At 44.3% G+C, this 26,898-nt stretch overlaps 1 protein-coding gene across 1 annotated transcript in view; it reads left to right on the top strand.

Moving 5' to 3' along the window:
- Positions 1–26,898, top strand: part of TOMM20 (translocase of outer mitochondrial membrane 20) — a 59,125-nt gene that overhangs the window by 20,894 nt on the left and 11,333 nt on the right. Inside the window, exon 4 of the mRNA XM_018561309.1 lies at positions 3,637–3,779. Coding sequence (XP_018416811.1) covers positions 3,637–3,779 — 143 coding nt within the window. The remainder of the gene's footprint in view (positions 1–3,636; positions 3,780–26,898) is intronic.

Below are 26,898 nucleotides of genomic sequence, written 5' to 3'. Positions count from 1 at the left end.
AACTTAACATTTTTGTGGATACCAATTGCCACACCTCGAGAGCTACTTGATGGAGAAGTACTATAAAACCATGCCGGATAATACAGCGAGTTCAGGCGCACTCCAGTGCGGTGGGAGAGATGAGTCTCCTGTACAAAGACCACATCGCAGTGGAGCCGCCTCAGCTCACTGAGAAACTGATGTCGCTTCGGAGGTGTATTTAGCCCCCGAATATTGTAAGTTAGTATATTTAGGTCAGTCATTTACATGAGTTGTCGCCCATTGTGCGCTCACACTGTTACAAAGGGGAAAGGGGAGGGTCCAAGATAAATTAAAAAAAAGGAGGAATTTAAACAAGAATACAAAGGGAAGGAAAAAAAATACAAAAAAAACAGAACCGGTACAGTAATTGTTTACCATCACATAATTTATGCGCATACCTATACTTAAATCTTCCTTAATCTGTGGTTCCTTGGAACCAATTTCACAAATTGAGGGGGACATGGCAATTCCCAATATCGGCAGACCCCCCCCACACCCAGCCCAAGCATCCCGTCCCCTATCCAAGAAGGGGTCGAGGCGTCAGGGAGCTCCCCTGTCCCCCCTCTGCAATCTTTGAAAGCATCTGCACTTTTGCCCTGAATACAGGTCCGAAAGTGCAGTTTGCATATGTAGCTGAGAAAGAAAACAAAACGACTATAAGGGAAAAAACACGCAAATACAGTTGACTTGTAAATTATCCCACTATTGCCCCTTTTCCCATATTTCTACTAACAGTCATTTATAGCACCATTGTTAACTATACCACTGGGAGATTAAATAACTAATTTGGAGAAAAAGCATTCTCACCAACTCCTGACCGCATATTTAACGTTCACCTAAGTCCACCAGTCTGTTGTGAAGTAGTTAGGTTTACTGTCGGAGCCCAGGGAGTGTCCAGGACCGGATCCATACTCGGTATCCCCTCCTGCCAATCAGGCAATGCTGGGACTGGAACTTCTAGGGTTTGGCAAAATTGATCAAGATCCTCAGGAAATCGAAGAGTCGCCATTCTTCCGGGCCAAGAGACAAGAGGGGAACCCCCATCTGTAAGCTATGCCCGCTTTCTTCAAATTTTCCAGCAGTGGGCACAGTTCCCTGCATCTCCTCAAGGTTTCCCTGGCCAGGTCTGGAAATATCTGTATCTGCATACCTTCAATCTCCTGTAGTGGTTGTTCTCTTAATCTCCTCCAAGATGTTTTCCTTATCGGTATAATAATGGAGACGGCATATGACATCCCTAGGTGTCTCTAACATAAGACCCCGCGGGCGCATTGCCCTGTGTGCCCGATCGAACAGCAGCGGGGTTGTAGGTGCCTGTCCCAGTATGGCATTAAAGATCTTCCTGAGTATAGTGATCAGGTCTGCGTCCGGCGTAGTTTCCTGGAGGCCTCTTATTCGAAGATTGTTTCTGCGGCCCCTATTATCTTGGTCCTCCACACGGTAAGAGATAGCTCTTTGAGAGTGAGACAGCGATTGCACTTGGGTTTGTAGAGCCGACGATGCCCTTGCTTGTAGATCCAGGCGCTGTTCGTTCTCTTCCACACGGTGGATCAGGTGTGTAACCTCCCCTCCTGAGAGACAAAATATCCGACTTGAGAGATTGCTCCACGCGGGTAAGCATAGCTGTCAATTAATTTCTAGTGGGGAGTGCTCTAAGCATTTCGTCCACCGGGGACAGTGAGTGCCGTTCTCGGGTCTCGTTCAAATCAGGGCAGGTAGTCATCACCTCTGCTCGATCGTGTGTGGATGGCCCAGATAGCGAGTCCGCCCGTGTAGGAGAGCCTCGCAGTCGCTCTTTAGCTCCGTTGCCAGGAAGCGTGTAATCACTCCCTTATTCGGCGTCTTCGAGGAGCCCGAGCCGGAACGCCCTGTGCCTTTTCTCATGGCCGACAGCTGGTGAGTCTACAGAGCTGGCGTTAGTAGTATGTAGTGGGGTAGTGGACGGGATGTCCTGTCTGCAGAGGGGGAGACCCGACCCGGAGCTCAGCCTAGGTGCGTCCTGCCGCCATGAGATCTAGGACACGCCCCCCTTGATGGATTCATAACACGGTTTCTCAGGCTATGCCATTAAGGGGCGTGAGCCTCCTTTTTTCTGTTACGGCCCATTCTACAAGGGCTGTTGGGGCATCTTGGGCTTTTCGTCTTGGTGCCTCGGCTTCTCAGGTTTGTAAGGCCACTACTTGGTCTTCTGTTCATATCTTTCCCAAGTTCTATAAGGTGGATGTTTTGGCATCTGCGGATGCTGGTCTGGGGCGCAAGGTGTTGCAGGCAGCCCTTTGAGGGTGTTTTTCTGTTGGGGTATAGTTTTTTTTTTGTGCCCGCCCCTCTGCCTGGTACTGCTTTGTGACGTCCCTACGGTACATGATCCTCGATCTGTCTCCTGTGTCCTTCAATGAACGGAAGAGAAAATAGGATTTTTGTACTCGCCATAAAATCATTTTCTCTCCGTTTATTGAAGGACAAAAGTCCCGTCCTCTATGTTTGGGTGTGTACTCCTAACTGCTTGTTACTTACTGGAGACTTGTCAGCAGGTGGGGGGTTTGGCCACCAGCAGGGGCCACCCCTAGGCTGTAACTTGTCTTTAGTTTTGTGCCTAGCGTCCTTCTCCTGCAGGTGGCGATATTACCCTACGGTACATGATCCTAGCTCTGTCTCCTGTGTCCTTCAATGAACGGAGAGAAAAGGATTCTACGGTGAGTACAAAAATCCTATTTATTTTTTTTTTAGTCCCCAAGTGCATAACTTTACATTTATCAACATTAAACCTAATTTGCCAAATAGATGACCAATCACACAGTGCATTCAGATCTGCTTTGTAAGTTGGAGACATTGTTTAAGGACTGTATTCCACTGCTTAACTTGGTGTCATCTGCAAACACAGAAATTGTACTTTTTTATCTCCAACTCCTATATAATTTATAAATAGGTTAAACATTAAGGGACCCAACACTGAACCTTGGGGGACACCACTAACAACCTCAGACCATTCAGATTATGAATCATTGATCACCACTCTCTGAATACGGTCTTTAAGCCAGTTTTCTATCCAATTACAGATTGAATGCTCTTTACCTACTGACCATAACTTATACATTAGCTGCCTGTGGGGAACTGTGTGAAACGCTTTTGCAAAGTCCAAGTATACTATATCCACAGCCATTCCTCTGTCCAATTGTATTACTTAACTTCCTCAAAAAAAGAAAGTAGGTTTGTTTGACAACTTCTGTCTTTTGTGAATCCGTGCTATCGCTTATATTTTCAACCAAAAACAATTGCATGTGATCCTTGATCAAACTGTCAAGTATCTTTCCAACTATTGAAGTTAAACTTACAGGTCTGTAATTATTTGGCAAAGACTTTAATTCTTTTTAAATATAGGCACTCTCTAATGACAGGCTTTGTGCAAATCCATCGGTACCAAGCCAATCATTAGAGAGTCTCTAAAAATTAGATACAATGGCTTTGAATTTACACAGCTCAATTCTTTGAGGACACGTGGGTGTAAACCATCCGGTTCAGGTGCTATGTTCACCTTAATTTTGTCTGTTTCTGTTTGTTATATGCTTTGTGCTGTTTGTAAATAAAATGTTTAATATTGTGTTTTCCTGTAACCAGGTGATTTTGAAAAGGGAGTGGATCATTTAACAAATGCTATTGCAGTTTGCGGACAACCTCAACAGCTTCTTCAAGTTTTACAGCAGACCCTACCACCACAAGTTTTCCAGATGCTTTTGACTAAATTACCAACGATCAGCCAGGTAATACACTCTTTAATTTCACTGTGTTAACTGGGTATGACAAATATAAAAATGTTTTTTTCCTAATTTAGCATCATTCTAGAAATTACATAGGAAGCAATAGCTTGATAGATTGGCATAGTAGCCACTATAAAGCTGGTCATATACAGCAAAACCTAATATAATGCAAAATTGTGAAAGATTTAATTGTTGCAGTTCAAGGTGTACAGATGAGTGAGAGGACCATGACTCTTGGTGTAAACAAAAAAAGAATCTAAAAGCGAGTATATGAGTGTTAAAGTAAGCTTGGCTAATCATCTTAAATGCTTATGTGCACAATGGTACATTGACCACAGTCTTGAGTATTAAAAAAATTAATGTCTGAAATTTCAAAACATTTTGGCAGATTTCCAGCTCTTTTATGCTGATTGTGCAGCAGGAAGCCATTGCAGCTCATTTGACATTTGTCCAGTTACTAGTTTTGTGCTGACTCCCACACTTCACTTCAGGAACTTAGTCTGCCTCCTCTGACCCTGCACATTTCACTTTGCTCTTAGAGATTTGCCCAGAAACATCAGTAGCAGAATATGTTGGTTTTCAGTATGGAAAACTTGACAGTGTCCTAACTCTTCCTTCACCCAAGCCCTTAATTGTATTCCTAAATTAACACTGGCAGGAGTAACAAGTATTTGATTGTACTTTTCAAAGATCTATAACAGAAACGTTTTTAATGGTATATTTAAGAGAACAAATAAGAGAAGTGCATTGTTAGTGTTTACATACACTAATCCTCTAAATCAAACTAGCATGTAAAACAACTTGTCTCACCACTAAGGACAATGACAGAGGTTTGGATACACGTCTTCTGCAAAGGATGTGTAAGCCGCACTGCCGCGCCAAGGCACCTCTTATAGTGCGGTCCTAACTCTAAACTATGAGAGTCTCCATCTTGGAGCACATGGGGCAGAAGATATCAAATTGGGTGCAGGCTTGTCAGGAGGACGCCCCACCTCCTTAAAGGTACAGAAACACACAAGGGATCCCGCACATCCCAGAGGTTTGGATACACGTCTTCTGCAAAGGATGTGTAATCGGTAAAGCAAAACAAACGACAAACGCACTCAACAATTTGTTACCAGTTGTACAGTAAGGTGCACACGAAATGGGCTTTGAACAGTAGAACAGTAGAAAGGCATCATGGCACACTCACAAACTAGCATGTAAAACAACTTGTCTCACCACTAAGGACAATGACAGAGGTTTGGATACACGTCTTCTGCAAAGGATGTGTAAGCCGCACTGCCGCGCCAAGGCACCTCTTATAGTGCGGTCCTAACTCTAAACTATGAGAGTCTCCATCTTGGAGCACATGGGGCAGAAGATATCAAATTGGGTGCAGGCTTGTCAGGAGGACGCCCCACCTCCTTAAAGGTACAGAAACACACAAGGGATCCCGCACATCCCATTGGCAGCTGAGAAACCCCATGCGTCGCTGCACCAAATCGGTAAAGCAAAACAAACGACAAACGCACTCAACAATTTGTTACCAGTTGTACAGTAAGGTGCACACGAAATGGGCTTTGAACAGTAGAACAGTAGAAAGGCATCATGGCACACTCACAAACTAGCATGTAAAACAACTTGTCTCACCACTAAGGACAATGACAGAGGTTTGGATACACGTCTTCTGCAAAGGATGTGTAAGCCGCACTGCCGCTACTTTAAGGAGGTGGGGCGTCCTCCTGACAAGCCTGCACCCAATTTGATATCTTCTGCCCCATGTGCTCCAAGATGGAGACTCTCATAGTTTAGAGTTAGGACCGCACTATAAGAGGTGCCTTGGCGCGGCAGTGCGGCTTACACATCCTTTGCAGAAGACGTGTATCCAAACCTCTGTCATTGTCCTTAGTGGTGAGACAAGTTGTTTTACATGCTAGTTTGTGAGTGTGCCATGATGCCTTTCTACTGTTCTACTGTTCAAAGCCCATTTCGTGTGCACCTTACTGTACAACTGGTAACAAATTGTTGAGTGCGTTTGTCGTTTGTTTTGATTAGAACGCAGGCCCCGTCCTCTATGGGGCTACGCGGCCGTACGCCCCCCTACGCTCACCTCATTTGCAGGTCCGTAGGGGTGCGGGTGATCGTATCCTTACACGCCGCCGGAATGGAACATGCATGCGTCCTCCGACCAGAAAACCCGCACCCCTACGGACCTGCAAATGAGGTGAGCGTAGGGGGGCGTACGGCCGCGTAGCCCCATAGAGAAGGACGGGGGCTGCGTTCTAATCACACGCAGCACCTGTCCTTCCCGGCAGCTACTTGGTACGGCCCTGCACGGAACACGGAGCTGTACGTGCAGGCTGATTATTCAGTGGGCCACGGTAAAATTATCAAACGTTGACTGGTCCGCGGCGATAAAAAGGTTGGGGAGCACTGCTCTAAAGCAGTGATTCTCAACCTGTGTAATCTCGTGACCCACATTTGTCCTTGGTCATTAAGTTGCGACCCAAGTCGCAATGCAATGGAACGCACAGCATTGCGGTACCGCGCGTTCCGGTGCGGGCGATTAAACTGTGGGTGGGAGGTGCGTTAGAGGTGCCATTCAAAAGATCCACCCGTCTCCATACCTTACGAGAACTGGAGTGGATCCTCAACGTGGGGGCTGCTGTGCTGTGATGGAGCTTCATCCACATGTACATTGCTTGTACAGCTCCCTTTGCATTCCCTGTAGAGGTACTGGGAGCCAGAATGTGATGTCACTCTGGTCCAGGAACCTTTACAGGACATGTGAGGGAGCTGTACGTATAGATGTAGCTTGCTCATGCCCATCCCATCCCATCCCACCTCGAGCTGACACTCGGCAACCGGCATTAATTTTGAATGGCTGTTTGGCACAAGAACTGACAGTGCTGCGCTAGGGGGAGGCTGAGGAGCCTCTCACCTAGAAAAGTGGAAGGCACGCTGTCACGAACCACCAGTTGAGAACCAAGGCTCTAAAGTATACCTCTAGGGTTAACCCATACCCTTTACCAAGTTAACACCATTCTAAAGCATGCTTACCTGTGTTGAAATTGGCACAGAAACTCTCACTTAATACTGGGGTTTTGGATTGCTGTAAGAACGGTTGAGTTCTTAGAGTAGGATCACTACTATAATTTACTCTTACTGACTCTTTTTGTATTAACCAAGCACCTGATAAGTAGAAGGGTCACCCTTTTGCCCAGAGAACAGCTGTAGGCATTCTGGAAACAGGTGTAAAATACCACTATAAACTATCTGCAAGTAGAGCCTCCAGTTCTCTAAATGATAGAGGTGGGAGAAATCTACCTTGCATTCAGAGTCCTGAAAATTCTTGTAAATGTTCATTTATGTTCACATCTGTTAATTGGGAGGACATGAAAGGCAAATTTGTCTTGTGCTTATGAAACCATTTGTTTAGCAATCGTGATTCACAAACTGCATTGAAGGTTAATTCTCCTGATTATATGTGTGCAAATTTGTTCAGTCTGCAAAGAAGCATGACATTCATGAATCATGATTTCCTGGATTCCTACATTGTGAGACCGATATTAAGATATACTGTATTTAGGAGAATCAAGAAGTGATAAAATGGCAATTCTCTTTTTTTTTCATAGTTGCTATCTAGAAGTAGTATTATGGTGGCATTATCCTTAAATATGCACTAAAGGGTGCACCTGGTGGTAAAAAATGCCTCATATACCTTGGCTGTTTTATAAGCAGACAAACTTTGATCCATTGGCCTCTACAAGACAGCTGCCCATAGAAGTTTCCAGCCATTAAAACTGGATTAAGCAAACTTAAACAGAAGTGAAGTTGCTGCCTATTGCAACCAAAGTTAATGATGAAACCTAAATGGTTGTTATTGGGCATAACTCCACTCTTTGTTTTTCTCTCTTTGACTTTCTGCAAATATAATTATCTCAAGATGCAAGAATTGGGGTAAAGGGTGACTCATCAAATCGTACAACTTTTTCCCCATTGCTCGGTTCTACACAGTTTTTCTCGATTTTAGATCTACAAGTCCCTCTGCAGTGATGGGTCCTGTAGTTTTTCGATTTACAGATCCTGTGGGTGGAGCCACACGCAGCTGCACCTATGTAATAGCTAAACAGGAGCATGTGGGTAGAAGAACCCTGCAATTATCAGGGCTCAAAATTTCAAGTCCTGAGCTACTAGCCAGGCCTTAAAAGTTAATAGCCACCAGTTGCCCCACTTAACCCTTACCCTGCCCCGGCCCTAACTCCGCCCCTAAACGCACCCTCTTAAATCTTATAATATCGTATGATATCTGCTGGTGCGACCGCTTCTACTGTAAGGTCGCACGACTTTTGTCTTCCAAGCACGCTGGAAAACCAGACTAAAATCGTACGACGGCATTGGCTTTCCAGAAAAACAAAGAATGTAATAAAAGATGTAAACATGTAATTCAGGCAGCTAACATTGAGTGCGAAAAGCATATTGCCACAGTCAGTAAGAGTAACCCCCAGAAATTCTATCAATACATAACAGGGGTGTGGAATTCCTATCGCCCGACGCACGGGACATGCAGTTTCGGGCGCCGGGCGAGTAGTTTTTTTGTACACTTAGCCCCGCTCCGGACAAGCAGAGCTAAGTGTACAGTGTGGAGCCGCCGCTCGTTTTCAAGTGATCTGATCATTTATCAGATCACTTGAATGAAACGAGAAGCGATTCTGTCCACACCGCCCCCCCCCCGTGGTTTTCGGGATCCCCCTCTTCTCTGGCGGACCCAAGACCACGGAACATGAGCTCACCATAGAGCCCGCAGAGCAGACGAAAAACTTCCGTTTTTCGTCTGCTCTGTGTTATCACTGAGACCGTGGCGCTGTGATCACAGCGCTACCTGTCTCAGCTGTCAGGAACTACACAGAACATCAGTTCTGTGTTGGAGGGCAGGTTCCATAAAGAGAACCTGTCACCTCCAAACTATCACTTAGAGGATTTTAAATCCCAATGTGATAGGAATAAAATTAGGTGGGGGTAAAACATTTTTAAAAAAAGTAAAAAATAATTAATTGTATTTAAAAAAAAAAGTGACAATGTAAAAAATAAAATAAAAAAAATGAAAACCAACCCCGTTGCCCCCGCCATCTGCATGCAAATAAACGCACGCATAGGACATTGTGTGTGTGTGCGTTGAGTGCTGCCAGTATTTCACTGTGCCATATTGTGGTAGCGAGGCAGCAGAACTCTCTCACACGCACAATGTGCATTAAAGGGCAAGTTCACTTTCCCAGGTAATATGGGAAAATTGATTTACCCGATCAAATCTGGCCCCCGTCTCTCCCAAAAACCCCCACCCCCCCGGCTATACTTACCTTTCGGCAAACAGTCCTTACCCTCCGCCGGTACAGGTGTACTGTCCTTACCCCGTACTGTGCATCGCAGTCCTGCCCTATGCATTTTGAATTTCGCTCGCAAATTGCAAGCACTCATTGGTCAGCGTGGTCTGGGGACCACGCTGACCAATGAGAAGCGCTATTTAGCACAGACCAATACAGTTTTGATTAGGGATGCACAGATAGAGTATTTGGGCAAGTACTTGTACTCGCCCAAATGCTCGATATCTTCTCCAATACCGGAACTTCTGGTCAGAGGAAGATTTCCTCTGACCGGCAGTGCCGTAGTGGAACATGGTGCCAGCTTCCCGTGCAATCAGGAAGCGGGGCAGCGACTAATGACCCGCCTCCCAGTTTCCCGATTGGCCAGGAAGTCAGCTCCTTGCTGATTGGCTGGGAAGCTAGCTTCCCAGCCAATCAGCATCGAGCCGGCTTCCTAGCCAATCAGGTCATTACTCGCCGCTGGGTTTCCTGATTGGCCAGGAAGCTGGCTCGATGCTGATTGGCCGGGAAACCGGCTTCCCAGCCATTCACAATCAAGCCGGCCAAACAACATGGAGTCGGCTTCCCTGGCAGTCAGGAAGCCGGGTAGCATCTCATTACCCGCTGCCCGGCTTCCTGATTGCCCGGGAAGCCTGCTCCATGCAAAAGGAAGCACCGATACTCGGTGAGTACCGAAAGCAAAATATCGGTACTCGTACTCTATACCCAAAAAGCGGTATTGGTGCATCCCTAGTTTTAATTAAAACGTTTTTTTTTTGTATCAGGACAAGTAGAATGTTATGAAGGAGAAGTAGATTTGGCCCCCGCTTTAGCCCTTGGACAAGTAGTTTTTTCAAAAATTTCCACACCCCTGTATAAACAGTAAAAAGGTAAGAAAAGAGCAGATGGGCCCTATAAAGGACGGAAACGGGAATCTAAACACAAACGACAGGGAGAGGGTCGAGGTGTTGAATACTTTTTTTCCCCCTCAGTATACACTCAGGAAAAAGACGGGTTTAATATAGATAAGAATCCACATAGGCCATCGCAAAATATACCACAGTGGTTGACAGAAGCCGGGGTTCAACATAAACTTGAAAAAGGTAATGCAAATAAAGCATTAGGACCAGACAACCTGCACCCCAAGGTACTAAAGGAACTCCATAATGACTGGTGGAATACCAAGTGACTGGCCGAGGGCTACGGTAGTACCGATATTCAAAAAGGGGTCAAGTTGCGAACCTGGGAACTACAGACCAGTCAGTCTTACATCGATAGCATGCAAACTATTAGAGGGAATGATTAAGGACTGCTTAGTAGAGTTTGTTCAGGATAATGGCATATTAAATAGGACTGATAATGATTAAAATTTTCGTGTTCGATTAATCGAAAATTATTTTAATTGATTAATTTCACAGATCCAACTACATTGGCCTATACACATACAGCACAGCAATGAAGTAATAAAATGAACTAGGATCACACTAATCCAGCACGTTATTAATCTCACGTGCCCCAATTAATATGGCCGCCGCTTGAATGGGGCAACTCAGAATAATAACGTGCTGGATTAGTGTGATCCTAGTTCATTTTATTACTTCATTGCTGTGCTGTATGTGTATAGGCCAATGCCTTGGCTGGCGCTCGTGTAGAAAGTTTCTTGGGCAAACTCACCGTCCCAAGTTGCTCCGTCGGCTAACAAAGGGGGGAGGAGTCAGGTGACGTCGCGGACATCGACGTCACCGGACTCCTCCCCCCTTCCCTTCGTTAGCCGACTGAGCCACTTGGGGAAGGGGGGAGGAGGCCGGTGACGTCTATGTCCGTGACGTCACCGGATCGCCGACGGGGCTCCCGGAAGCCGGCGGAGAGGTGAGTGTTTTCATTAACGATCAAAATTATTTTAATCGAGAAATTAATCTTTAATTTCCACAGCCCTAATATTAAATGATCAGCTTAAATCAGCTTGGATTTAGGAAAGACCGTTCCTGCCAGTCCAACCTACTAACATTCTACGAAGAGGTGAGTAGATATCTGGATAGAGGGAGGGTGGATGTAGTATATCTGGATTTTTTTCGAAAGCATTTGACATGGTACCACATAAACGCTTACGACACAAGTCTATGGGCATAGATGAAATGGTGTGTACATGGATAGAGAACTGGCTACAGGAACGGGTCCAGAGAGTATCGATAAATGGGTCCTTTTTCAGATTGGTCTAGGGTCATGAGCGGAGTGCCCCAGGGATCTGTTCTGGGCCCCATGCTATTCAACCTGTTTATTAATGATATTGGGGAGGGAGTAAATAGTCATGTGTCCGTGTTTGCTGATGACACCAAAATTGGGAGGGTAATAGACACGGACTTGGACATTATAACATTACAGGGGGACCTGGATAAAGTTGGGGAGTGGGCAACTATATGGCAGATGAGGTTCAATGTTGATAAATGTAAAGTTATGCACTTTGGGGTTAAAAATAGGCAAGCGGATTACACATTAATGGGAACTCCACTAGGGAAGTCACAAATGGAAAAAGGTTTTGGGGGTCATTGTAGACCACAGGTTGAATAATAGATTGCAATGCCAGGCTGCGATAAACAAAGCGAGCAGAGTACTGTCTTGTATTAAAAAGGGAATGTACTGCAGAGACGAGGCTATAATTTTGCCACTTTATAGATCGCTGGTTCGGCCTCATCTGGATTATGCCATCCAGTTTTGGTCACCAATCCACACAAAGTATGTGCTTGAACTGGAGGGAGTCTAGAGGAGGGCAACCAAACTAATTAAGGGGATGGAGGACCAAAGCTATAAGACAAGGTTACTAAATGTAAACATGTTCACGCTGGAAGTAAGGAGATTAAGGGGGGATATGATTTTCTTGTTGCTATTTCCATTGAACAACTTGTACATCAGCAATAAACTCTTTACGGTAACCTCCATAACAAAGACTAGAGGCCACCACCTAAAACTAGTGGAGACAAAATTTAATCACAAGGGGCATAGGGGCTTCTTCACAGTAAGAGCGGTCAGGGTATGGAACTCGCTGCCACAAGCAGTGATTTCAGCTGAGTGTTGAATCGTTCAAAAAGCATTTGGACAATTTCCTTAGAGACCTCAACATACAGCGGTACAGGTACACTTAAGAAGAAGACGACACATGGACTCATCCACACTCCTACACGTGTAGATTCACATGCATACACGCTATAGGTTGGACTTGATGGACCTGTGTCTTATTTCAACCTCAAATACTATGTAACCCTTGCATGTTTTTGCATATATCTACTGCTAGCAAAAGGGAAAGTGAAATATCAGAGGTCTAAACCGATCCCTGATATTTCCCTCAAATCTTTTTCTGCAGCTCCAGCACTGAATGAACAGGAATCCTCTGAGTGTACAGTGGGGCAAAAAAGTATTTAGTCAGCCACCAATTGTGCAAGTTCTGCAACTTAAAAATGTGGAAAATAAGTATTTGGTCAATATCAAAAGGTCATCTCAATACTTTGTTATATATCCTTTGTTGGCAATGACAGAGGTCAAACGTGTCCTGTACGTCTTCACAAGGTTGGCACACACTGTTGCTGGTATGTAGGCCCATTCCTCCATGCAGATCTCCTCTAGAGCAGTGATGTTTTGGGGCTGTAGCTGGGCAACAGAGACTTTCAACTCCTGCCAAAGGTTTTCTAAGGGGTTGAGATCTGGAGACTGGCTAGGCAACTCCAGGACCTTGAAAAGTCTCTTTGGACAGCCGTCCTCAGCTTCTGACCTATACCCTTGGAATGTATTTGCTTACTGCCTTGTCTAATTTTTAAAGATAAGGCAGTGATATAACCTTTAACCTCCGACCTTGGACAAAACCATGAATATAAACTTTTGACAATCCTTAATTACAAACTGTCAGACTTTAAGTCTACTTTTTCGATTTTACTACTTGGAAAACAGTCTAACTTAACCAGTTAGCAATCCTCCTTTAAATTCCTTGAAAATGAGGTACTTAGTTTAGAGTTAGACCCAGAAGTTTTCATACATATAAGAAAAGAATATACATTGGCATGTACCACCTAATTCTTTGCACTAAAATATAAAAACCCCATTATTAGTAATACACAACAATATATTTCAATGGGTACACTCAAACAATATATATAATGAATATAGTTTGGATATATAAAAGTACATGTATAAAACTTTACTTGAAATCAGTCAGTTAAGTAGGCATACAGATGCTACATTGTGACCAAATAGTTATTTTCCACCATAATTTGCAAATTTGTTCCAAATCAGCCAATGTGATTTGTCTGCATTTGTTTTCTCATTTTGTCTCTCATAGTTGAGGTCTATCTATGATGCCAATTACAGGCCTCTCATCTTTTTAATTGGGAGAACTTGCACAATTGGTGGCTGACTAAATACTTTTTTGCCCCACTGTACTTGGTGTTCCTGTTCATTCATACAATGTAAAGGTAGTGAGATACAGTACACTCCTCGCATTTTTGTAAATATTTTATTATATCATTTCATGTGACGACACTGAAGAAATTACACTTTGCTACAATGTATAGTAGAGTGTACAGCTTGTATATTATTATTATACAAGATTTATATAGTGCCAACAGTTTGCGCAGCGCTTTACAATATAGGGAAGACATTACAATCTCAATACAAATCAAAACAAGATGGTAAGGAGGGCCCTGCCCCTGAGGGCTTACAATCTAAAAGGGAGGGGGAAGTGATACATGAGGAGGGAGCTGTGTGGGGATGAGTTTTTTGACGTGATGGTTAGGTTGAGGTGGGATAGGCTTCCCTGAAGAGATGAGTCTTTAGGGAATGCCTAAAGGCAGTCAAGGTGGGTGACAGACGGGACAGGTTGGGGTAAAGAATTCCAGAGGATGTGAGAGACTCTAGAGAAGTCCTGGAGGCGAGCATGGGAGGAGTTGACAAGGGAGCTGGAAAGCAGGTCTTGGGATGAGCGGAGCCGACGGTTAGGGTGATACTTTGAGACCAGGTTTGAGATATAGCCGGGGGCGGAGTTGTGCACGGCTTTGTAACTGATTGTTAATATTTTGAATTTTATCCTTTGGGCTATTGGAAGCCAGTGCAGGGATTGACAGAGGGGGGTTGCAGACACTGAGCGGTTGGTTAGGTGGATGAGTCTATCAGCTGCATTCATGATAGACTGAAGGGGGGATAGCCTGTGTAGCGGAAGGCCAATGAGGAGGGAGTTGCAATAGTCAAGACGAGATATAACCAGCGAGTGGATGAGTAATTTTGCTGTTTCTTTGGTGAGGAAGGGGCGTATTTTGGAGATGTTACAAAGGTGAAGGCGGCATGATTTGGATAGCGATTGGATGTGGGGAAGAAAGGTGAGGTCCGAGTCAAGGATGACACCTAGGACCTTAGCATGGGAGGAGGGGTGGATGGTTGTGCTGACAAAGGGTAAAGTTGGGGGAAGGTGCACGGGCAGGAGGAGTTTTTATTTCAATAGATATTTATTGGTTTTTACAGGTTACAATTAGGTATACATACAATAAAACAGAACAGGTGTATGAAAAATGCAAAATCATAGAGGAGGGGAAGAAAAGTAAAAAAAAAGGTGCCATAAGCAAGGATAGTAGTATACCTCCCAGTGGGGGGTATCCTTTAACCTATTAATATACCTTAGTTAGTAATTAGATGGGGGTTTTTTTATTTTATTCATTTACGGCAATATTTCCATGTATTACAACATTTTTCATGAGATCCATCTCTAAAGGACATACATTTCTCGTAGGTATGGTGAAGATTAATAATAGATATTTCCGACATATTTGGAGAGTTTATGCTTTTCCAGTGACGTACAATTGTCAATCTAGCTGCAAGTAGTATGTGGGAAATAAGAGCTCTGTAAGTAGGGGGGAATTTTTCCATTCCAACCGACAATAAGCCCAATGCCAGGGTCTGGGGGTGTCAGTATGCCTGTTAACATTGAGATTTGTCTAAATACCTGTTTCCGGAAACTCGTAAGGCTCTTACACTGCCATAGTATACGGTATAGGCTGCCCATCTGTCCGCAATTCCTCCAACATGTTGGCGTTGAGGATGGGTACATTCTATTTAGTCTCACTGGGGTGAAGTACCAATGAAGGATGATTTTATGAGCGAGTGCCCAGAGGTCAACACATTTGGTCGAGTTATGGGTAGAGGCAAGGGCTCTCATCCATTGTTGAGTTGAGAAAGTGGTATTGAGTTTGTCTTCCTATTGTTGAAGGGAACGGAATTTGGTGAATTGTAGTTTATTGTGAAGTAGGTTATAGAATAGGGAAATACCTTTTGGGACCTGGTTGTCGCGTAAAAAAAAAATTCCAGGCGGCCTGAGGGATTTCACATGAAGTGAAAATAAAGTCACGAAGAGAATGTGAGTTTTGGCAATATAAATACGTATCTCCGACTGGCAGATTAAATTATTTTTGGAGTCTGGGAAATGTTTTCAATTTTGGGCCCTTATATAAATCATGGAGGGAAATGATACCTTTTTGAGTCCAAGCATTCATTTTGATTCCAGGTATTAATATTTGTAGGGCCTCAAGAGGAATGGTGACAGTGTGATATGGATCATTATGTTCAGATTTGGTACGAAGAAAGCGCCACGCCCCTAAGGTTGCTTTAGTCATGGGTGATACTTGGGCCATTATCTTCGTTGGTAGCAAGTCACATATTAGGTAGATAGAGGTATTACCTCGGGGAAGGAATGAGGCTTCCACTTCGCACCAAAGTTTAGAATGTGGTGTGTTTAACCATGCTTTTAGTTGGTCCAATAGTGTGGCTAGATAGTAATCTTTTAAATCTGGGTATCCCAAGCCCCTCACACGCCTGTGTTTCCGTAATGTTGAGATGGAGCATCTCTGCCTTTTTTCCCTGCCATACGAATTTACTCAGAATACTATGTAGAGATTTAAAGTAGCTGTTGGGGATGGGGATCGGTAGAGTTCTGTATAGATAAAGAAGTTGAGGTAGCGCTATCATTTTAAACGTAGCTAATCTCGCAGACCAAGACAAGATATCTCTACGAAGGTCAGTTAATAGGGTTTGTAGGTAGGAAAGGTATGTAGTTATGCTCATAGATCATGGAGATAGATTTTGTTAATGTAATGCCCAGATATGAGATGCCTGTGGAGTTCCATTGGTATGGGAACTGGGATTGTAAAATCATCCTACTAGTAGTCGGGACACCTAAGTCTAGAATTTGAGATTTTGAGTTATTGGTTTTGTAGTATGACACTTCGCTAAAGGATTCTAATACTGCAGATACCGCAGCTAGGGAAGTTTCCGGATTTGAGAGGATTAGCAGGATATCATCCGCAAATAAACTGATCTTGTGCGGATGTTGATTAAAGTGGAAACATGAGATCTGGACATGGGATCTAATAGTTTCTGCTAGGGGTTCCATGGAAAGGTTGAAAATCAAAGGGGAAAGAGGGCATCCTTGTCTAGTGCCATTGGTTATAATAAAGGATCTAGACAAGGCATCCGAAGTGAACACCTGGGCAGAGGGCGCTGAATAAAGTGCCATAATGGCAGATACTATCCAGCCCGAGAAGCCAAATTTATATAAGACATGTTGCATATAGCCCCAATGCACCCTGTCAAAAGCCTTCTCCGCGTCTAAGGCAAGAAGCAGAGAGGGTGTCTTGGAGCTACAGGCATGATGAATTATATTAAGGACGCGTCGGGTAGCGTCAGGCGCACCTCTCCCCTTAACAAAACCCGATTGGTCTGGATGAACTAAAAATGGAAGAACTGCAGTCATTCTAATCGCTAAAATTTTTGCATATAGCTTTAGGTCCGTGTTTAGTAGCGAAATAGGGCGAAAGTTTTGGGGACAATCAGGATTTTTCCCCGGTTTCGGTATGGTCACAATAGTAGCAGCTAACATTTCAGGGGGAAAAGAAGCAGAGGTGGAGGCTTTCTCGTATACCTGCATTAAGTATGGTAGTAGAATATGGGCGAAGTTTTGGTAATATTCGCCAGTGAAGCCATCAGGCCCGGGTGCCTTATTAGTAGGCAGGGTTTTAATAGCGTGTTGTATTTCATGCGCTGTGATGGGCGCATTGAGGTTGTGAAGTTGGGCATCAGTTAGAGTAGGTAGGTGAATTTTTTTTAAAAATGAAGACTATTTGTATCTGAGGGTTGAGGAATTGAGTGGTCATCTTTAAGATTATAGAGATCACTATAGTAGGAGCTAAACGCATCAGCTATTTCTTGAGGGTGCCATACTTTTTGTTTAGTATGAACATGGAGTAAGGAGGGGATTTTAGTCCATCCACGGTGGGTCTTGAGACGGTTTGCTAAGAGTTTCCCTGCTCTACTACCATTGGAATAAAAATTGGCTTTATAGCAAAAAAGTTGGTTATCGTGTTGTTCTAAAAGGAACAGTCTAAGGTCTGCTCTTAGGTTGCTTAGGGTAACAGAGGTAGCTAGGGAGGGGTTCGGTTTATTTCGGGCTTCTAGTGTGTGGATTTGAGAAAGCAGGTAAGCGAGGCGGCTGGATCTCTGCTTCTTTGTGCGAGCTCCAATTTGCCAATTTGCCTTATGGGCATTCCATAAACAATATACATTTTCAACAGAGGTGGCATTGATATCAAAGTATTCTGTGAATGCTTTTTCAATCACTTTCTTGTTAACAGGAAGGAGCATTTGAGATACATTATTGCGCCACATATAAATATTGGGATACATAGAACGATCAGAAACCGATACCGAGACTGGTGCATGGTCCGACCACGTAATGTCGTAAATGTTGGAATCATGGATCCGCGACAGTAATTGTTTGTCTACAAAAATGAGATCAACTCTAGAGTAGGAGTTGTGTGGAGTTGAAAAGAAGGTATAATCCTTTTTCTGAGGCATGTAAACAGCGCCACACATCAAACAGAGACTCCTCAGACATAAGACGTTGCATATCTGGCGAGTGTCGCTTTGCAGGATTCGAAGAATCCAGGGTCCATCCATAACTAAATTAAAATCACCACACATTATCATGGAGCCCTGACGGATCTCAGACAATTTTCTGAACATTCTGTGTAAGAAACGGATTTGATGAGTATTTGGTGCATATACACATACAATGGTATAGATAGTAGAGTTAACATTGCATACTAGTATAAGGTAGCGACCTCTGGGGTCTCTGTAGAAGGAGATTTCTGAGAATGTGACTGTCTCTGATTGCGACCATTACTCCTTTTAGTTTTGTTGGGGGAATTGGCAAAATACGTGTGCGGGAAATGTTTATTAGAGCATTGTGGGGCCTGTGAAAGGGAGAAGTGCGTTTCCTGGACGCATATGATGTCTGCGTGGAGGGACTGGGCTTCCAGCCATAGATTTTTCCTCTTGGCAGGATGATTGAGGCCTTTAGTATCAAGAGATAATATTTTAATTGACATCTTGATTATGTGTTAGATCGCTGGATGTATGCGGCGTACTCACAGTATCGTGGGCAGTAAGCGGGAAATAGATGTCAGAGGTTGTATGGGTCTTCAGGCGATGGAAGGTAGGCATTCTCTCGATGGTGTGAGGTAGTAGGCAATTGTAGTTGGAAAGGTACCTTGGTTGGCTCAGAAAGAGATATAAACATAAGAAAGGAACAATAAAGTCAAACTGAAAACATATAAAAACAAGATCCCAGGCAGGGATCACAATGCAGCGTTGTACGCTGCACAACATAGTGGGGGTATCACAAAAGTGAGCAGTGTGGCACCAAGAGGCATTAAGTATGCGCTTGAGATTTGCCAGACATTCATCCCGCAAAAAAAATTTCGGCTCTAGAGTTGCGGTTGCGGCGTGGAGAACGCCATTCAGTTGAGGTGCCCTGTGGAGGCCCCACTGACCGGGGGGAGGATTCTGCAGGAGGATGGATGTCCCATTTTTTGAGCAGGTATAATCCTTGATCTGGAGACATCACGGTGTAAGTGTCGTCACCCCTGGTGATAAGGAGTTTGGCTGGGTAACCCCATTTGTAGCGAATTTGATGAATCCTTAGAGCTTTGGTGATGGGGATAAGACGTCTGCGGAATAGCATGGTATGCTGAGATAAATCAGTGAAAAACTGTAGATGGGTATACTGCTTGGGGATGTGAGTAGCATATCTGACCATTTGAAGCAGTTTGTCTTTCACATGAAAGAAATGCATACGTAACAAGACGTCTCGGGGCACCTTATCTGGTAAAAACGAAGGTTTAGGGAGGTGATGAATGCGGTCTATAACAAGATCAATGGATGTCGCTTCCGGGAGTATCAGCTGAAATAGAGTCTGCGTGTATTGGATGAGGTCTCCCAGTGCTATCGACTCTGGTATGCCCCGCACTTTGATATTATTTCGGCGTGACCTGTCCTCCAGGTCCGCCATTTTAGCTTTCATCCAGTCTATATCACTTCTCTATTGTTATGTGAAGTCATTAAACGTGTCAGCAAATTCTCCCATTTTATCTTCTACATGGGATACTCTGTCTCCCAGTTGGTGTAAATCTGATTTAAACTGTGATACAAAGGATTGCATGTCAGCATTTAGAGAGCTTCTTAAGGATATCAACATATCTCTTAGAGTTGAGTCAGAAATAGGCTAATGTGAGATCAGAAATGCTTCCAGAGGTTCTATCAGCTCTCTGGTGTCCTCCATAGATGAATTGGCTCTGCTCACCTCATTGTGGGCCTCCACGTCAGAGGCAAGCCTCGGTCTTGATTTTGCAGGGCTCCGGCCATCAAGCGGTGTACCGCGATCCGATGAAATCCCTGATCCGGTCTCTGAGCGTGGAGATCCGGCCGACCCATCAGGGGAGTGGGAGGATGTCGCCCCAGCCGGGGGCCTTAGGTGCCGTATTGCGGACTGAGTCGCCGCCATCTTGGCCGCGTTTGCGAGGCGGCGCGGCAAAAAAGTCCGTCAATTTCCGCGGGCGGAAGCCGTTTTTCTTTTTTTTTTTACATCTCCACCAGGTGTAGAGTATCCGTGGCTTCCCGGGAGTGTCTGGCAGTCTGCTTTGGGTAGCTGATGATAGCCTCAGGGCGCGATGCTGCACGGAGCTCTGTTAAGCAGTGTCCATGCAGTTCGAGCGCCGGCCACGCCCCCTGAAAGATGTGTTGCGACATCCAGACGGATATGTCAGATAGTAGATTAGTGACAGGAGAGGACACAGAGGGGGTGAGTTGTGGAGTAGAAAGATAGATTTGAGTGTCATTGGCATAGAGATGATATTGGAAGCCATGTGAGGTTATTAACTGACCAAGGGAGGAGGTGTAGATAGAGGGGGGGACAGAGCCTTGGGGGACCCCTACAGAAAGAGGAAGGCAGGAGTTAGATCTGTAGGTGACGCTAAAGGAGCGCTTAGGTAGGAGAACCACGAGAGAGCAGAGTCTTGTAGCCCAAGTGACTGGAGTTTTTTGAGGAGGAGCAGGTGGTCAACAGTGTCAAAAGCAGCAGAAAGATCTAATAGCAAGAGTAGGGAATAGTGGCCTTTGCTTTTAGCAGTGAGTAGGTCATTAGTGAGTTTTTAGGAGGGTGGTTTCAGTGGAGTGTTGGGGGTTAAGAAGGTTAAGAAGGTTGTGATCAGCGAGGTGGCTACTTAATCGGCTATAGATGAGGAGGTTGGGAGATTGGTCTGAGATTATTGAGGTCGGTAGGGTCCATTTGAGGGTTTTTTGGGTATTGGGGTGACCAGGGCATGCTTCAGAGGGAAGGGAAAGATTCCAGTAGAGAGTGAGAGATTGAAAATGTGAGCAAGAGAGTTTAGGATGGAGCAAGAGGGTGAACAAAGTAGCGGTGAGGGAACAGGGTCCAGGGGGCAAGTGGTGAGGTGGGTGTCAGAGACAAGCTTTGTAACCTCTTCTGTGGTGACGGGGTCAAAAAAGGAGAGTAACAAGTGTGATGGAGGGTCTGGTACATGAATAGGGGAAGGTGACTGCTCAGTAGTGATCTGATCCCGAATTGTATCTATTTTGTTTTTGAAGTGAATGGCAATGTCTTGGGCAGTAAGTGAGTTAGTGGGTGGTGGCGGTGGAGGACAAAGTAGAGAGTTAAAAGTAGAAAAGAGTTGGCGAGGTCTGGATGAGAGTTTGTTAATGAGTGACAAAATACGTCTGTTTGGCAGTACGGAGGAAGGAATCGTATTTTAGGAGGGCCTCTTTGTACAGGGTGAAGTCTTGCAGAGATCTAGTTTTTCGCCACAGTCGTTCAAGAGTGCGGCTATGTCTTTTGAGATTTTTGGTTTAATTTGTTTGCCACGGTTGCAGCTAACTATTATTTTCAAAATCGATTAGTTAGCCGATTATTAAGTTTGAATAATCGGTTATTCGGATAAAAAATAAAATACATTTTTAAAAATGGCTCCAGTGATGGGATTACTAGTTTGTATTGAGATTGCAGTCCATCACAGGAGCAAGCTTGGAGCGGGGGAAGTAAAAAAAAAAAAAATTGTGGTGTGCAATATAGTGAAATGAAGTGTAAAATTATACAGCAATGAATGCAGAATAGCATTGGCTATAGAGGAATACAACAAATCCCAGCAATAGTACATTATAGCTGGTGGTATCCTGCATTGCGCTGTATAATGTACTATTGCTGGGTTTTGTAGTCCTCTATAGCTAGTGGTATTCTATTCTGTATAATGTATTATCGCTGGGATTTGTAGTCCTCTATACAGCGCAATGCAGAATACCACTAGCTATATAGGAATACAACAAATCCCAGCAATACATTATAGCGCACCATGTGTGGGAAAGTGCAGGCTTACCTGAGCAGTCTTCCAGCAACTTGCTTCTGAGATCGGGCCTGTCTATCGGCGGCTGTCATCCCCCCCCGCACCTGCTCCTCCTTACTTCTTCTCTCTGCGCCAATCGTGGATGTGGGCAGGCGGTGAGCGTGGGGCGGGGAGGAGGTGCGGCGTGTGGATGCGGGCAGGCGGGTCTGGCAGAGGTGAGGAGGAGGAGCGGCACGCAGCCTGTGTGGAGCTGTGAACAGGGCCAACTAATCAGAAGCTGATTAATTGATGATTGAAAAAGTTGACAACTTTTGCAATAATCGATTATGTTGATTAGTTGTTGCAGCGGACGTGGTCTAAGTCTGTGAGTAGTGAGGGGAGCCAAGGTGTCTAGAGAGGATGAAAGTGAACTGTTGTAGACAGAAATAGCCAGGTCAGGGCAGGATAGGGGGGAGATTTTGTCAGAGGTAGTCAGTAGCAAAGTCGAAGGGTTGAGGTGGTGAAGGTTTCTCCGTGTGACAGTGTGCCGTGTAGGTGGATTCAGGGTTGGTGATAGGGTGAGGGTGAAACTGACAAGGTTGTGGTCTGAGAGGGGTAGGGGTGTTGGAGAGGTTGCAAGGAGTGCATAGGTGAGAGAAAACAAGATCTAGTAAGTTACCATCAGAGTGAGTAGGAGTGTCTGACCACTGTATTAGATCAAAAGAAGAGGTTAGGTTAAGAAATTGAGCAGAAGCTGGGGTGTTAATGTTATTAGCAATGTTAAAGTCCCCAAGAATGATAGTGTGTATTTCTGAGGAGAGAAAGTAGGGTAGCCAGGCAAAGAAGTCATCCAGAAAGCGAGATACCGGTCCATGGGGGCCGGTATATAACAGCAATCCTCAGATAAATTGGAGAGAATAGGCGAATACAGTGGGTTTCAAAAGAGGAGAGGGATAGAGAGGGAGGTGAAGGGAGAAGTTGTAAGTGCATTGTGGGGATAGAAGGATGCCCACTCCACCTTCTTTCCGTCCATTGGGTCTGTGTGAGTGCGTCCAATGTAGGCCCCCGTGGGAGAGGGCAGCAGGAGAGGCAGAGTTGTGTTCCTGAAGCCAGAAGACAGCAAGCATGTGAAAGGAATTTGAGATAAGAAGATCGTGGACATCGGTGAGTTTGTTACAGACAGAGCGGGCATTCCTGAGGGCACATGAGGAGGGACTGGTTCTAGGAAGCAGGGGGAATAGCAATCAGGGAGGGCGGATTGTGGGATAGTATTGAGATCTGGGGTTATTCAGATCTGAGATCTGAATAACAGCTGCTGGGCACCTGAGTTGTACTGAAGTCAAGTGTTGATGTATCTCTATATAAAGGTGTAATGAACCATGGGGTGGGTGGGAGAGACTAGATGCAGGCTAGTGAATTATTCTATCTGTTTTCTTGGTTTGAGAGAGGGGAGGGGGTTACTCAAAGTACAGATAAGGGATAGTGGGTAATAAAACTTGAACAAAATGTATGGTTTGACATGCATGATGAAGGCATTTAAATTAGCTATCACTTAAACATCACGGATAGGAATACATTCAAATAATACAATGACATTACAGATAATTGGGTTGCAGAAGTAAAGTTAGCAAGTTTTCAGGATGAAGAACTGAATTTTCATAGGAGAATATTCCAATCACCTTGGTTTAAAGTTGTGGAGGTATTGTAAGAAGTTGACTTCAGAGGGGAAGCTGGAAGTGTGCAATGGTCTGCAGTGATCACCAGACTAGATGCAGGCTAGTGAATTATTCTATCTGTTTTCTTGGTTTGAGAAACTTGGTTTAAAGTTGTGGAGGTATTGTAAGAAGTTGACTTCAGAGGGGAAGATGGAAGTGTGCAATGGTCTGCAGTGATCACCAGACTAGTAGATCAGTGTACATTTGCTGTCCCCTCAAAATAACTCAACACACAGCCATTAATGTCTAAACCGCTGGAAACAAAAGTGAGTACATCCCTAAGTGAAATGTCCAAATTGGGCCCAATTAGCCATTTTCCCTCCCCGGTGTCATGTGACTTGTTAGTGTTACAAGGTCTCAGGTGTGAATGGGGAGCAGGTGTGTTAAATTTGGTGTTATTGCTCACTCTTTCATACTGGTCACCGGAAGTTTAACATGGCACCTCATGGCAAAGAACTCTGAGGATCTGAAAAAAAGAATTGATGCTCTACATAAAGATGGCCTAGGCTATAAGAAGATTGCCAAGACCCTGAAACTGAGCTGCAGCATGGTGGCCAAGACCATACAGTGGTTTAACAGGCCTCGCCATGGTTGACCAAAGAAGCTGCGTGCACGTGCTCAGCGTCATTATTCAGAGGTTGTCTTCGGGAAATAGACGTATGAGTGCTGCCAGCATTGCTGCAGAGGTTGAAGGGAAGGGGGTGTCGGCCTGTCAGTGCTCAGACCATACACCGCACACTGCATCAAATTGGTCTGCATGTCTGGTCCCAGAAGGAAGCCTCTTCTAAAGATGATGCACAAGAAAGCCTGCAAACAGTTTGCTGAAGACAAGCAGACTAAGGACATGGATCACTGGAACCATGTCCTGTGGTCTGATGAGACCAAGATAAATGTATTTGGTTCAGATGGTGTCAAGCGTGTGTGGCGGCAACCAGGTGAGGAGTACACAGACAAGTGTGTCTTGCCTATAGTCAAGCATGGTGGTGGGAGTGTCATGGTCTGGAGCTGCATGAGTGCTGCCGGCAGCTACTGTTCATTGAGGTAACCATGAATGCCAACATGTACTGTGACAGCCAACATGTACTGTGACATACTGGCATGATCCCCCTCCCTTCGGAGACTGGGACGTAAGGCAGTATTCCAACATAACGACCCCAAACACACCTCCAAGACGACCACTGCCTTGCTGACGAAGCTGAGGGTAAAGGTGATGGACTGGCCAAGCATGTCTCCAAACCTAAACCCTATTGAGCAGTTGGAGGAGCGCAAGGTCTCAAACATCCACCAGCTCCGTGATGTCGTCATGTAGAAGTGGAAGAGCACTCCAGTGGCACCCTGTGAAGCTCTGGTGAACTCCATGCCCAAGAGGGTTAAGGCAGTGCTGGAAAATAATGGTGGCCACACAAAATATTGACACTTTGGGCCCAATTTGGACATTTTCATTTAGGGGGTGTACTCACTTTTGTTGCCAGCGGGTTAGACATTAATGGCTGTGTGTTGAGTTATTTTGAGGGGACAGCAAATGTACACTGATATACAAGCTGTACACTTACTACTTTACATTGTAGCAAAGTGTAATTTCTTCACACGAAATGATATAATAAAATATTTGTGTGTGTATATTATCTCACAGAAGTTATTTTACAGAGTTATTTTACATCTGTGCATTTGGCAGACTCCCTTCTAAGAAAAGGGAGAGTGTGTGCTGCAGAGCCATTCATCCTTCTGTAAAACCCAAGTAAGTTTTACATCAAAAGGGTACTTTTCATTTGTATTCAAAATTTACTGGATAGAACAGAGACAGTCTATTCTTTTCCATACACTCATTATGATTTTATCTGATTAACCAGAACTCTATCTAACCAGAAAAAAAAAATCCCCTGTGTACTCACTGTTTTGCTAATCTGCGGTACGTATTATCGTGGAAATCGTGTATTAATACGAAGTCAATACAGTACATTAGTTAGACCTATTTTTAATAGTAACTCTTAAGCAACTATAAACTACATTTATCCGAAATCTACTGTACATGCTGCTGTGTTTAACGTGTTGCATATTAAGCACTTGATGTGCCGCCCCAATAGGGCATAGAATATGTTATTAGCATTGTTAAGTAGATAAGAATCATATAGTTTGTTTTCCCTTAATCATTTTCCTATGGCCATTCTATAGTAAGTTATATGCTGCCATCTAGTGGCCTTTTGTGGTACTGTACATATATTTCTATGTTTCCTTCCCTAATATCCCTGAGATCGATGACACAGTTCCTCTGTATGTAAGCCCCTTCTTCTTGTTGGTCAGTATTTCCTGTGTCATGGCCACAGCTAACAGCCACATGCAATCAGGACACATGTACTCTGCATAGTACCGTAGGAAAGGCATCATCTTTTGACTGCATAATACTGTAACCATCCATCTGCTGTTATCCTGTTGTCTTCACGTTCAGAATAAAGCAATCTTTGTGGACGAACACGGTATTGGTGAGTTCAGCTATCTGATAAGGATTGTCCGCAGTGATTATATCTGCTTATACACGCCAGGCATAGAGGTCTCAGCAAGGTATATATCGCTATCACAACAATCGGAGTCAGAATACTTGATGTTCAGTAACATTTATAAATGTCCTGGGTTTCAAGTGGTTAAACAAGCTTACAGCTGTAGCAGCAGCCAGGAGCTACCATTCACTTCAGCCAACTTCTGGCTATCCAGTAAAAGTGGCTGCTGCCTTGCCACACCTCCCACTGTGGTTCCTGGGGTCTCTCCCCCCTCCTCCGAAAATCCTAACACTACACTAAATTTTGTCAGGATGGCGAGCAGGAGCAGATCGGGGAATATCCGTTCTATGATCTGATCTGCGGTCAATGAGCCAAGCCCCCCTTGGTTCACTGACCGCAGATCAGATCTTGTGATAGGAATAAAGTGTTTAAAATGTTTTAATTTTATTAAAATAACAAAAAAACTAAATGTTAAAACCAAACCTGTCGACCCATGAAAACACAGATGCTGAGGACATGCACATGTATGTAACCAAGGATTGCACTACATGTTATGTGTTGTTGCAAACGTCTGAGTGAGAGCAGTACTTTTAGGGCCATCATTTGCTGGTAACCCTAAACTGATGACCTGTAAAGGCTTTTAAAGCATCGCCTATGGGCCATACCATAGTTTTTTTTTTGTTTTTTTTTCCCCCACAGCAATTATAAGGCTTGACATGTTTAATATCGATTTACTCAACACAACCCCATATTTTATATTTTACCAAGAAATTGGGTATTAGGTTGGGTTTACCAAGGAAAGGATGGCAATTTAGGGTTCCTTGCTTATTTGGGGAGTAATGGAAAACTGGTTTGTGAATAAATGAGCC

This window comes from Nanorana parkeri, unplaced genomic scaffold (assembly GCF_000935625.1).
Source record: "Nanorana parkeri isolate BGI_ZX_2015 unplaced genomic scaffold, ASM93562v1 scaffold515, whole genome shotgun sequence".
NCBI lineage: Eukaryota > Metazoa > Chordata > Amphibia > Anura > Dicroglossidae > Nanorana > Nanorana parkeri.
Note: the sequence above shows the minus strand (reverse complement) of the source record. Positions and strands in the feature narration are given on the sequence as shown.